Source organism: Taudactylus pleione, unplaced genomic scaffold (assembly GCF_031769625.1).
Source record: "Taudactylus pleione unplaced genomic scaffold, aTauple2 ptg000820l, whole genome shotgun sequence".
Lineage (NCBI taxonomy): Eukaryota > Metazoa > Chordata > Amphibia > Anura > Myobatrachidae > Taudactylus > Taudactylus pleione.
This window is the reverse complement of record NW_028285222.1, coordinates 2,900,235-2,914,627: the sequence shown is the minus strand read 5'-3', so window position 1 is coordinate 2,914,627 and position 14,393 is coordinate 2,900,235. Positions and strand designations below refer to the sequence as shown.

Below are 14,393 nucleotides of genomic sequence, written 5' to 3'. Positions count from 1 at the left end.
ATGCAGATGATCAGAATACCGACAGAAGCATACTGGCAGTCAAAATACAGATGGATTTTGGTAAGTATTACCCAAATCTTAACCCTAAACCACCACTCCTGCAGCCTAACCCTAATCGTCCCCCCCAGAGCCTAACCCTAACCCACCCCTACCGCTGCCTAACCCTAACCCACCGCTCCTGCAGCTTAACATCGTCCCGTCGTCTAAACCCTAACCCTCCCCTCCCGCAGCCTAACCCTAACCCTCCTGTCCTGCAGCCTAACCCTAACCCTCCTGTCCTGCAGCCTAAAGGTGCATATCCACTACATGAATGTAGAACAACAGTACGATTACAACATCGTAATCGTTCTATCGTTCATCATCCTGTGCAGTGGATATTTTACCCACACTGAACGATATGTCATTCAGTGCAGACACCCTCCCTCATCCCTGAACATGCTCAACCTGTCGATATTGGCAGGTTGGCCTGCATGTTCAGACGATGACAGATGCCGGCAAGGACTAGCGGGAGCGTGCATCACTGGTCGTTGCCGGCATATTCACTGCACGATTAATGAACGATAACGATGTCGTAATCGTTCATTCACTCATTTTTCTCGTGTAGTGGGTACGCGCCTTAAGAGCCTAACCCTAACTCTCCCCTCCTGCAGCCTAACCCTCCCCTCCCGCAGCCTAACCCTAACTCTCCCCTCCTACCGCCTAACCCTAACCCTCCCCTCCCGCAGCCGAACCCTAACTCTCCCCTCCTACAGCCTAACCCTAACTCTCCCCTCCCGCAGCCTAACCCTAACTCTCCCCTCCTGCTACCTAACCCTCCCCTCCCACAGCCTAATCCTAACTCTCCCCTCCTGCAGCCTAACCCTAACTCTCCCCTCCTGCAGCCTAACCCTAACCCTCCCCTCCCGCAGCCTAACCCTAACTCTCCACTCCAACAGCCTAACCCTCCCCTCCCGCAGCCTAACCCTAACTCTCCCCTCCTACAGCCTAACCCTAACCCTCCCCTCCCACAGCCTAATCCTAACTCTCCCCTCCCGCAGCCTAACCTTAACTCTCCCCTCCTGCAGCCTAACCCTAACCCTCCCCTCCCACAGCCTAATCCTAACTCTCCTCTCCTGCAGCCTAACCCTAACTCTCCCCTCCTGCAGCCTAACCCTAACTCTCCCCTCCCACAGCCTAACTCTCCCCTCCCACAGCCTAACCCTAACTATTCCCTCCCGCAGCCAAAGCCTAACCCTCCCCTCCCACAGCCTAACCCTAACCCTCCCCTCCCGCAGCATAACCCTAACTCTCCCCTCCTACAGCCTAACCCTAACCCACCCCTCCCACAGCCTAATCCTAACTCTCCCCTCCCGCAGCCTAACCTTAACTCTCCCCTCCTGCAGCCTAACCCTAACCCTCCCCTCCCTCAGCCTAATCCTAACTCTCCCCTCCTGCAGCCTAACCCTAACTCTCCCCTCCTGCAGCCTAACCCTAACTCTCCCCTCCCACAGCCTAACTCTCCACTCCCACAGCCTAACCCTAACTATTCCCTCCCGCAGCCTAAGCCTAACCCTCCCCTCCCACAGCCTAACCCTAACCCTCCCGCAGCCTAAGCCTAAACCTCCCCTCCGACAGCCTAACCCTAACTCTCCCCTCCTACAGCCTAACCCTCCCCTCCCACAACCTAACTCTCCCCTCCCACAGCCTAATCCTAACTCTCCCCTCCCACAGCCTCATCCTAACCCACCCCCCCACAGCCTAATCCTATACCTCCCCTCCCACAGCCTATCCCTAACCCTCCCCTCCCACAGCCTAATCCTAACTCTCCCCTCCCACAGCCTAATCCTAACTATCCCCTCCCACAGCCAATCCCTAACCCTCCCCTCCCACAGCCTAACCCTAACTCTCCCCTCCCACGGCCTAACCCTAACCCTCCCCTCCCACAGCCTAATCCTAACCCTCCCCTCCCAAAGCCTAACCCTAACTCTCCCCTCCCACAGCCTAACTCTAATTCTCCCTTCTTGCAGCCTAACCCTAATCGTCCCATCCCGCAGCCTAATCAAAACTCTCCCCTCCCACAGCCTGACCCTAACTCTCCCCTCCCACAGCCTTACCCTAACCCTCCCCTCCCACAGCCTAACTCTAACGCTCCCCTCCTGCAGCCTAACCCTAGCTCTCCCCTCCCTCATGCAGCCTAACCCTAACCCTCCCCTCCCGAAGCCTTACCCTAACCCTCCCATCCCACAGCCTAACCCTAAATCTCCCCTCCCATAGCCTAACCCTAACCCTCCCCTCCCACAGCCTAACCCTAACCCTCCCCTCCCACAACCTAACTCTAACCCTCCCTTCCTGTAGCCTAACTCTAATTCTCCCCTCTTGCAGCCTAACCCTACTCGTCCCATCCCACAGCCTAACCCTAACTCTCCCCTCCCACTGCCTAACCCTAACTCTCCCCACCTGCAGCCTAACCCTAACCCTCCCCTCCCGCAGCCTAACCCTAACTCTCCCCTCCTACAGCCTAACCTTAACCCTCCCCTCCCGCAGCCTAACCCTAACTCTCCACTCCTACAGCCTAACCCTAACCCTCCCCTCCCACAGCCTAACCATAATTCTCCCCTCCTGCTACCTTACCCTCCCCTCCCACAGCCTAATCCTAACTCTCCCCTCCTGCAGCCTAACCTTAACTCTCCACTCCTGCAGCCTAACCCTAACCCTCCCCTCCCACAGCCTAATCCTAACTCTCCCCTCCTGCAGCCTAACCCTAACTCTCCCCTCCTGCAGCCTAACCCTAACTCTCCCCTCCCACAGCCTAACTCTCCCCTCCCACAGCCTAACCCTAACCCTCCCCTCCCGCAGCCTAATCCTAACCCACCCCCCCACAGCCTAATCCTATATCTCCCCTCCCACAGCCTATCCCTAACCTTCCCCTCCCACAGCCTAATCCTAACTCTCCTCTCCCACAGCCTAACCCTAACCCTCCCCTCCCACAGCCTAATCCTTACCCTCCCCTCCCACAGCCTAACCCTAACTCTCCCCTCCCACAGCCTAACTCTAATTCTCCCTTCTTGCAGCCTAACCCTAATCGTCCCATCCCGCAGCCTAATCCTAACTCTCCCCTCCCACAGCCTGACCCTAACTCTCCCCTCCCACAGCCTAACCCTAACCCTCCCCTCCCACAGCCTAACTCTAACGCTCCCCTCCCGCAGCCTAACGCTAGCTCTCCCCTCCCTCCTGCAGCCTAACCCTCCCCTCCCGAAGCCTTACCCTAACCCTCCCCTCCCACAGCCTAACCCAAACTCTCCCCTCCCATAGCCTAACCCTAACCCTCCCCTCCCACAGCCTAACCCTAACCCTCCCCTCCCACAACCTAACTCTAACCCTCCCATCCTGTAGCCTAACTCTAATTCTCCCCTCTTGCAGCCTAACCCTACTCGTCCCATCCCACAGCCTAACCCAAACTCTCCCCTCCCACTGCCTAACCCTCTCCCCTCCTGCAGCCTAACCCTAACCCTCCCCTCCCGCAGCCTAACCCTAACTCTCCCCTCATACAGCCTAACCCTAACCCTCCCCTCCCGCAGCCTAACCCTAACTCTCCCCTCATACAGCCTAACCCTAACCCTCCCCTCCCACAGCCTAACCCTAACTCTCACCTCCTACAGCCTAACCCTAACCCTCCCCTCCCGCAGCCTAACTCTAACTCTCCCCTCCTACAGCCTAACCCTAACCCTCCCCTCCCACAGCCTAATCCTAACTCTCCCCTCCTGCAGCCTAACCCTAACTCTCCCCTCCTGCAGCCTAACCCTCCCCTCCCACAGCCCAACCCTAACCCTCCCCTCCCACAGCCTAATCCTAACCCTCCCCTCCCACAGCCTAACTCTAATTCTTCCTTCTTGCAGCCTAACCCTAATCGTCCCATCCCGCAGCCTAACCCTAGCTCTCCCCTCCCTCCTGCAGCCTAACCCTCACCCTCCCCTCCCGAAGCCTTACCCTAACCCTCCCCTCCCACAGCCTAACCCTAACTCTCCCCTCCCATAGCCTAACCCAAACCCTCCCCTCCCACAGCCTAACCCTCCCCTCCCACAACCTAACTCTAACCCTCCCATCCTGTAGCCTAACTCTAATTCTCCCCTCTTGCAGCCTAACCCTACTCGTCCCATCCCACAGCCTAACCCTAACTCTCCCCTCCCACTGCCTAACCCTAACTCTCCCCTCCCACAGCCTAATCCTAACTCTCCCCTCCCGCAGCCTAACCATAACTCGCCCCTCCCGCAGCATAACCCTCCCCTCCTGCAGCCTAACCATAACTCTCCCCTCCCACAGCCTAACCCTAACTCTCCCCTCCCACAGCCTAACCCTAACCCTCCCCTCCCACAGCCTAACTCTAACCATCCCATCCTGTAGCCTAACCCTAATTCTCCCCTCTTGCAGCCTAACCCTAATCGTCCCATCCCGCAGCCTAACCCTAAGCCTCCCCTCCCACAGCCTAACTCTAACCCTTCCATACTGCAGCCTAACCCTAACCTTCCCCTCCCACAGCCTAACCCTAACCTCCCCTCTCGCAGCCTAACCCTAACCATCCCCTCCCACAGCCTAACCCTAACCGTCCCCTCCCACAGCCTAACCCTAATCCTCCCCTCTCGCAGCCTAACCCTAACCATCCCCTCCCACAGCCTAACCCTAACCGTCCCCTCCCACAGCCTAACCCTAATCCTCCCCTCCCGCAGCCTAACCTAACCCTCCCTTCCAACAGCCTAACCCTAATCCTCCCATCCCGCAGCCTAACCCTAACTCTCCCCTTCCGCAGCCTAACCCTAACCCTCCCTTCCCACAGCCTAACCCTAACCCTCCCATCCCGCAGCCTAACCCTAACTCTCCCCTTCCGCAGCCTAACCCTAACCCTCCCTTCCCACAGCCTAACCCTAACCCTCCCCTCCCGCAGCCTAACTCTAATTCTCCCTTCTTGCAGCCTAACCCTAATCATCCCATCCCGCAGCCTAATCCTAACTCTCCCCTCCCACAGCCTGACCCTAACTCTCCCCTCCCACAGCCTAACCCTAACCCTCCCCTCCCACAGCCTAACTCTAACGCTCCCCTCCCGCAGCCTAACCCTAGCTCTCCCCTCCCTCCTGCAGCCTAACCCTAACCCTCCCCTCCCGAAGCCTTATCCTAACCCTCCCCTCCCACAGCCTAACCCTAACTCTCCCCTCCCACAGCCTAACCCTAACCCTCCCCTCCCACAGCCTAACCCTAACCCTCCCCTCCCACAACCTAACTCTAACCCTCCCATCCTGTAGCCTAACTCTAATTCTCCCCTCTTGCAGCCTAACCCTACTCGTCCCATCCCACAGCCTAACCCTAACTCTCCCCTCCCACTGCCTAACCCTCTCCCCTCCTGCAGCCTAACCCTAACCCTCCCCTCCCGCAGCCTAACCCTAACTCTCCCCTCATACAGCCTAACCCTAACCCTCCCCTCCCACAGCCTAACCCTAACTCTCCCCTCATACAGCCTAACCCTAACCCTCCCCTCCCGCAGCCTAACCCTAACTCTCCCCTTCCGCAGCCTAACCCTAACCCTCCCTTCCCACAGCCTAACCCTAACCCTCCCATCCCGCAGCCTAACCCTAACTCTCCCCTTCCGCAGCCTAACCCTAACCCTCCCTTCCCACAGCCTAACCCTCCCCTCCCGCAGCCTAACCCTAACCCTCCCCTCCCACAGCCTAATCCTAACTCTCCTCTCCCACAGCCTAACCCTAACCCTCCCCTCCCACAGCCTAACTCTAATTCTCCCTTCTTGCAGCCTAACCCTAATCGTCCCATCCCGCAGCCTAATCCTAACTCTCCCCTCCCACAGCCTGACCCTAACTCTCCCCTCCCACAGCCTAACCCTAACCCTCCCCTCCCACAGGCTAACTCTAACGCTCCCCTCCCGCAGCCTAACCCTAGCTCTCCCCTCCCTCCTGCAGCCTAACCCTAACCCTCCCCTCCCGAAGCCTTACCCTATCCCTCCCCTCCCACAGCCTAACCCTAACTCTCCCCTCCCATAGCCTAACCCTCCCCTCCCACAGCCTAACCCTAACCCTCCCCTCCCACAACCTAACTCTAACCCTCCCATCCTGTAGCCTAACTCTAATTCTCCCCTCTTGCAGCCTAACCCTACTCGTCCCATCCCACAGCCTAACCCTAACTCTCCCCTCCCACTGCCTAACCCTCTCCCCTCCTGCAGCCTAACCCTAACCCTCCCCTCCCGCAGCCTAACCCTAACTCTCCCCTCATACAGCCTATCCCTAACCCTCCCCTCCCACAGCCTAACCCTAACTCTCCCCTCATACAGCCTAACCCTAACCCTCCCCTCCCGCAGCCTAACCCTAACCCTCCCCTCCCACAGCCTAATCCTAACTCTCCCCTCCTGCAGCCTAACCCTAACTCTCCCCTCCTGCAGCCTAACCCTCCCCTCCCACAGCCTAACCCTAACCCTCCCCTCCCACAGCCTAATCCTAACCCTCCCTTCCCACAGCCTATCTCTAATTCTCCCTTCTTGCAGCCTAACCCTAATCGTCCCATCCCGCAGCCTAATCCTAACTCTCCCCTCCCACAGTCTAACTCTAACGCTCCCCTCCTGCAGCCTAACCCTAGCTCTCCCCTCCCTCCTGCAGCCTAACCCTAACCCTCCCCTCCCGAAGCCTTACCCTAACCCTCCCCTCCCACAGCCTAACCCTAACTCTCCCCTCCCATAGCCTAACCCTAACCCTCCCCTCCCACAGCCTAACCCTAACCCTCCCCTCCCACAACCTAACTCTAACCCTCCCATCCTGTAGCCTAACTCTAATTCTCCCCTCTTGCAGCCTAACCCTACTCGTCCCATCCCACAGCCTAACCCTAACTCTCCCCTCCCACTGCCTAACCCTCTCCCCTCCTGCAGCCTAACCCTAACCCTCCCCTCCCACAGCCTAACCCTAACTCTCCCCTCATACAGCCTAACCCTAACCCTCCCCTCCCACAGCCTAACCCTAACTCTCCCCTCATACAGCCTAACCCTAACCCTCCCCTCCCGCAGCCTAACCCTAACTCTCCCCTCCTACAGCCTAACCCTAACCCTCCCCTCCCGCAGCCTAATACTAACTCTCCCCTCCTGCAGCCTAACCCTAACTCTCCCCTCCTGCAGCCTAACCCTCCCCTCCCACAGCCTAACCCTAACCCTCCCCTCCCACAGCCTAATCCTAACCCTCCCCTCTCACAGCCTAACTCTAATTCTCCCTTCTTGCAGCCTAACCCTAATCGTCCCATCCCGCAGCCTAATCCTAACTCTCCCCTCCCACAGCCTAACTCTAACGCTCCCCTCCCGCAGCCTAACCCTAGCTCTCCCCTCCCTCCTGCAGCCTAACCCTAACCCTCCCCTCCCGAAGCCTTACCCTAACCCTCCCCTCCCACAGCCTAACCCTAACTCTCCCCTCCCATAGCCTAACCCTAACCCTCCCCTCCCACAGCCTAACCCTCCCCTCCCACAACCTAACTCTAACCCTCCCATCCTGTAGCCTAACTCTAATTCTCCCCTCTTGCAGCCTAACCCTACTCGTCCCATCCCACAGCCTAACCCTAACTCTCCCCTCCCACTGCCTAACCCTAACTCTCCCCTCCCACAGCCTAATCCTAACTCTCCCCTCCCGCAGCCTAACCCTCCCCTCCTGCAGCCTAACCCTAATTCTCCCCTCTTGCAGCCTAACCCTAATCGTCCCATCCCGCAGCCTAACCCTAAGCCTCCCCTCCCACAGCCTAACCCTAACCTCCCCTCTCGCAGCCTAACCCTAACCATCCCTCCCACAGCCTAACCCTAACCCTCCCTTCCCACAGCCTAACCCTAACCTCCCCTCCCGCAGCCTAACCCTAATCCTCCCCTCCCGCAGCCTAACCTAACCCTCCCTTCCAACAGCCTAACCCTAACTCTCCCCTTCCGCAGCCTAACCCTAATCGTCCCCTCCCGCAGCCTAACCCTCCCCTCCCACAGCCTAACCCTCCCATCCTGCAGACTAATCCACTGCTCCTGCAGCCTACACCTAATTGTTCCCTACTGCAGCAAAACCTTAACTCACCACTCCTGCAGCCTAACCCTAATCCTCCCTAAACCTAACCTTAACGCTACTTACCATCGGAATCTGGGCCTGATTCAGACCCGCTCAAAGTGGCCGCTCGTTCGCTCTGAGCGATGTTCGCTTAACTGCGCATGCGTATGGTTCGCAATGCACGTGCGCCAACCAGTCATTGCGGTCGGAAATCGCGCGCTCGTAAAACAACGAGGGGCTGCTAATATGAGTGACAGAATGTACCGTTTGTGGGTGGTAACGGGGGAAGGTGCTTGAAAACGGGGGAGTGGAGATCCGAACGCAGGCGTGCCTAACGGTCAAAATGGCGTTTAATGGGAGTGCATAATTAGTAAAGCAGTGTCATCGACCACGTCACTTGGTTGTCTTTTAGCCTGAACTGCTTACAGTGATTGCGGGAAGTAAATCCTACCACAAGCACTGCGAGCAGTTCTGACGCCTTTCGATGTTCCCGATTAATCTAATAAATAACGGAGATGACGTGTGATGCGAACGGCAAACGGGCGTCTTTACAAAATAGCAAACGCATTTATCGGACGCTCGCTCAGACATAGAGGCGTCCACACACCGCAAAGCGCTCAATTTAAATATCTGGCCCCTTTTTAAGAACGAGCGTCTGCAAATAGCGTCCGGGGTTGAATCAGGCCCTCTGTCGGGATTCTGACGGTTGGAATCCTAACTGCATCCCAAATGTGTTGGGTGCTACTGTGTTGGCAATTAATTGCTTTTGAAATAAACAAATTATTAATTTTCTACATTCCCTCTGTTATTTGTAAAATAATACAGATCACACAGTGTACAAACATTGCTGAATCTTCCCTTATACCTGTACACCATTGTTTGTGCACTATTGTGTCACTCTTGTTTTTGCCTTTTGAAATTGACATTAATAAGGAGAAATGTTCTAATTCTTGTTTGTTTAAGAAGAGATGTTTGTGACACCCACGGGCGAGGTCTTATGTATTATCATCAGAGTGCTGACACCGGTCTCCTGTGATTTGGGTTATTTGAGGTATTTCAGCCTATTCCCGTCTCCCCAGGGAAGTAATCGTTACATCTTTATATCGGTGAGATCAGGGGTCAGGTTTACGTGGTATTTAGAGATGCGCTGCGGTCAGCGCAGTTAGTGGACATCTCCCTGGATGAGGCTGATTGTAGGAGACACCAATTCCAATAGGTCAAACTGTCCATCTGCGTCATCTCTGTTACTGGACAATTATTCCAGGATCCCTGCATGGAGTATTGTAAGTAAAAGCTCACAGATTGTCTGTCTGTCTGTCTGTCTTGCTTGAGAAAGGGTTGGGTATGGAATGCCAGCGGTCAAAATCCCGCTACCGGCATCCCGACAGGGTTAGGATATCAACACCTGTCGATAGGTATCCTAATCCTCCCCCTCTCCTTACCCCTAACCGTCCCTTCCCAGTGCCTAAACCTAACCTCCCCCGCCTACTGCCTAAACCTAACCTCCCCCTCCCCGCACCCTAAACCTAACCCTTGCCCTTTTTACCTAACCCTAACCCACTACTTACTTTTAGGATGCCGTCGTTCGTGATTCGCACCAGTATTCTAAGCGCCGGCATCTCCTTTTCCAGGATCTTGACCGGATCCCCTTGAGAAAGTATTGCTGATATCTGAAACGTTGTTTGTACTTCACCAATAATCTTAGAGGACTGACGGCCTGTTCTCATGTTGGGCAGGATGCATCCCGACACTCATCGCATGCATAACAGCGTTTACCAACACCGTATGCTTAAAGAGAATCATACAGGACAGCTCTCCCAGTAAGATCTGTCCTTTGTGGTAGAAGGATTTCCGGGTTTAGGACAGGGGAGTCCTTCTGCGCATGTGTCAAATTATGCACGCGCCATAAGCTTCCATTGGGTAACGCCATCTAAAGATGGCATTTCATACCGCAAGAAAGCTTCGGAATGTATCGCATTTCGGAGCTTGGTGCTTATTCGGTAAGCAGCCAAACCATTGCTACATCGCCCATTGTCATTATTGATGGAAAGTATATAATGATGGTCATTTATATAATTTGTATCGTTCCCTTATACCTATTCTTGGAAACAGTAGGTGGATACAGAACTTATTGGGCCTGATTGTGCGATTGTTAGATTTCAGTTATAAATGATCACTGAATACGGATTATTAGACAGTCTCATTCATAACACTGCAGTTGACCAACATCTAAGGTATTTTCAGATTAAGAAACTGATTGCTTTAAAATTTGTCTAAAAATAACAAACCTAAAACTCACCATGTACAACACATTTCTTTTTATCAACTCCCTCCTTTGTATTTTCTCTAAGGATATAACATCCCTAACTCTCCCTGCATCTCCCCTCTCTGGGCACACTGCCGCCCTATTGGTCACTCACCTCCTCTAAAAACTAATGAGATTTCTTTTCATCAAAAATTGACTATTACAGCCTCATTGTGTCACTATAAAAAATTTTTACACACCTACAACTATATGTACTTCTCCATCCTTCTGCTTTTATTATCTGGTGACATATCACCAAATCCAGGCCCCACACACGGACAGCGGATATACCAAGGAATAAATATCCTGCAAACCTCACGTCTCCCATCACCCTCCAAATCAATAAATGTGCCTTATAGAATTCACACTTGATCACAACTTATTATTTTACATCTGAACATCTCTTTACAATAACTACTTTCACCAATTTCTACATTTACCTGAGACTGCTGGTTTATACGTTAACCAAACTCTCTAAATAGCCCTGGATGAAGTGGCTTCAGCCACCCGTCAGACTTCACGTAAACTGATATAACAGCCATGGCTTTCCATAGACACCTACAAATACTGTCACATACACTGATATAACAGCCATGGCTTTCCACAGACACCTACATATACTGTCACATACACTGATATAACAGCCATGGCTTTCCACAGACACCTACAAATACTGTCACATACACTGATATAACAGCCATGGCTTTCCACAGACACCTACAAATACTGTCACATACACTGATATAACAGCCATGGCTTTCCACAGACACCTACATATACTGTCACATACACTGATATAACAGCCATGGCTTTCCACAGACACCTACATATACTGCCTCTTAAAGTAGAATGTCAGTGGCATAAATCTTAATTCAAATGACTTCCACACATACTGTAAAATAGGAATCCACCCATCTGTCATCCTAACCCTCTGTCCCATGCTCACTTTCTACCCCATCCGTGTCACCCCTGTCTGTTTGCCCATCCCCTCTAGAATGTAAGCTCTCACGAGCAGGGCCCTCTTTCCTCTTGTGCTTATCCTTTCTTTACTTATATTATCTGCTCTATACTCAAAAGCACCTAACCCGTGACTTTTGCCATCCTTCTACTGTTGCAGCAATGTTTATATACCATGTACTTGTATTGCATTGTCTTAAACTGTATGACACTGTTTTCTTGTTCTGCTCAACTGTCTATGTACTATGTCTATGTACTATGTTTGTGCACTATGTTTATGTACTATGTAAGGTGCTGCGGAACCCTTGTGGCGCCATATAAATAAAGGATAATAATAATAATAATAATAATTATCAGCAGCCGCGGTTTTTATCCATGAGCCACGTGTCGGATGGTAATGGAGTCTCCTCTTCCAGGGAAGTAACAATATGTGAAGTAACATGAGGACGGGCACAGACCTGACAGGCCGAGACTTTGCCCCAACACGAGTCTTGTCTAGTAAGGTCTGTGACCCATAAACCCAAAATAAACCCAGAACGTGAAATGCTGTCATACAAAGAGACATCAGCTGTCACGGAACTCACCCCGGCTTCTAAAATATACAGGGAAAGACCTTGTTCTGTGTGTTGGGTTCTCAGTATCGGTCTCTATTCTGTATATATGGAGAATGACACAGTATCACGATATTTCAAGATAGATGGCCATCATCTACAATTACTATCAGTATGATGTCAAACATTAAAAGTAAACCAGGAAGGTAAACCAGGAGTACAAGGCAGAGATGGGTGTCATATATTCTTTACAGAAGTGGAGGCGTTGCCAATATGAACCAATCAGATTTAGGCTATCGTTTATTGTTATATGCTAGAAGGTGAAAGCTAGAATTTGATTGGCTGCTATGAGAAACACTTCCACTCTTCTAAACTTTAACCTATATAATTTACCCCTTAGTGGCCTCTTTATTAGCATAAACAGGCTCCTTACACACTAACACTAACTCCCATATGTTTTAAGTAACAGCCCTATTCATCATTAGTGCCGGACGTGGTCGCTGGATATTCGGAGATTGATCGGGGGAACTGACGCTATCTTCTGATGCTGTTAGTTCCTGGAACCCTGCTTCTTCCTCTTGCAGAGTTCCGGAGTGCAAAGAGGGATCCATCCAAATGCCTCCGGCCCTCCCTGTGCGCACGTGAACCCACTTCACGCATGCGGACTGACAGTGCCGGTCTGTATAAAATTTCATTGCTACTTATTAGCAGGGCCGGATTAAGGTCTGTGGGGGCCCCGGGGCAACAAACATGTGGGGGCCCTTATTAAATGTGGACAAACTGGGGGCATGCACAATGGGGACCTTATGCAGAGGCCACAGTAGTGGTGCCCCTTATGCAGTGCCCCCAGTAATGTCAGTGCTCACAGTAGTAGTGTCCCATATGCCGAGCCCAGAGAAGTAGTGCCCCCAGGAGTGGTGCCCCTTATGCAGTGCCTATTCAATACCCCCATTAGTAGTGCCACCTGTAGTCATGTCCCCAGTAGATATGCCCCTTATTGTAGTGCCCCGAATAGTAATGCCCCCTCTATAAATGCCCCCAGTAGTAGAGCCCCGAATAGTAATGTCCCCTTTATAAATACCCCCAGTAGTAGAGCCCCGAATAGTAATGCGCCCCCAGTAGTAATTCCCCCTGTGGTAGTGACACCAATAGTAATGCCCCTATAGTAGAGCCCCCTGTATTAGTGCCCCCAATAGTAATGCTCCTTCTGTAATAGTGCCCCCTGTAGTAGTGCCCCAGTAGTAATGCACCGCACCCAAGTAGAGCCCCCAATAGTAATGCCCCCCCTGAGTATTGCCCCCAGCAGTAATGTCCCCCTGAGTATTGCCCCCAGTAGTAATGCCCCCCAAGCATTTCCCCCAGTAGTAATGCCTCCCGAGCATTGCCCCCTGTATTAATTTCCCCAGAGCTTTGTCCCCAGTAATAATGTCCCCCGCATATTGCCCCCAGTAATAAAGCTGCCTGCACACACAAACCCCCCCCCCCCCCGCCCGCTGCTGCCGTCCGGTCCGCTCGGCTGCTCCTCTGCACTATGGGAGAGACGTCATGATGTCTCTCCCATGGTGCACACTGCGTGAGCCGGAAGTCGGGGCTCTCGAGTGAGCTCCGACTCCGGCTGCTGCTGAGGGGAGAGAGCTGGGTGCACGCTGGTTACCAGCGGGCGCCCGGTAAATTGACCGCCCCTGTCGCCCCCCCGTTAATCCGGCCCTGCTTATTAGTGGCGTAAGCGACAGTGTTAAGGCTCGTAGGACAGCGGCTTTTCAGAGCAGCTGTTCTACACCCGGGGCAATACTGAATTGTTTCGGTACTTTGATATCTGAAACCCCAAGGTCTTTATCATTAATAGGCCCCTAAGGTACATATCCACTACACGATTGAAGAATGATTGAATGATAACATCATCATTATCGTTTAATCGTTCATCATACTGTGCAGTGGAGATTGTGCCCACACTGAACGACATGTCGGTATGCTGTGTGTAATGGTCAATGTGTGTCCTGCTCTGTATGCTGGGTGTAATTCTCTGTGCGTGTCCTATTCTGTATGCTTGGTGTAATTCTCAATGTGTGTCCTGTTCTGTATGCTGGTGTATTTATCAGTGTGTTCCTGTTCTGTATGCTGTGTGTAATGCTCAGTGTGTGCCCTGTTCTGTATGCTGGGTGTAATTCTCAGTGTGTCCTGTTCTGTATGCTGGGTGTAATGCTCAGTGTGTGCCCTGTTCTGTATGCTGGGTGTAATTGTCAGTGTGTCCTGTTCTGTATGCTGGGTGTAATGCTCAGTGTGTGCCCTGTTCTGTATGCTGGGTGTAATGCTCAATGTGTGTCCTATTCTGTATGCTGGGTGTAATTCTCAGTGTGTGTCCTGTTCTGTATGCTGGGTGTAATTCTCAGTGTGTGTTCTGTATGCTTGGTGTAATTCTCAATGTGTGTCCTGTTCTGTATGCTGGGTGTAATTCTCAGTGTGTGTCCTGATCTGTGTGCTGGGTGTAATTCTCAGTATGTGTTCTGTACTATATGCTGGATGTAATTCTTAGTGTGTGTTCCT

General features: G+C 52.8%; 1 protein-coding gene across 1 annotated transcript; it reads left to right on the top strand.

Moving 5' to 3' along the window:
• Positions 1-12,381, top strand: LOC148474686 (uncharacterized). The gene is made up of 8 exons (XM_088458242.1): positions 1-68; positions 855-1,469; positions 2,152-2,462; positions 2,543-2,771; positions 4,258-4,502; positions 6,190-6,427; positions 6,881-7,161; positions 12,335-12,381. Exons 1-8 carry the CDS (start codon positions 1-3, stop codon positions 12,379-12,381), a joined length of 2,034 nt encoding a protein of 677 aa, XP_088314368.1.
• Positions 12,382-14,393: the final 2,012 nt, after the last annotated feature.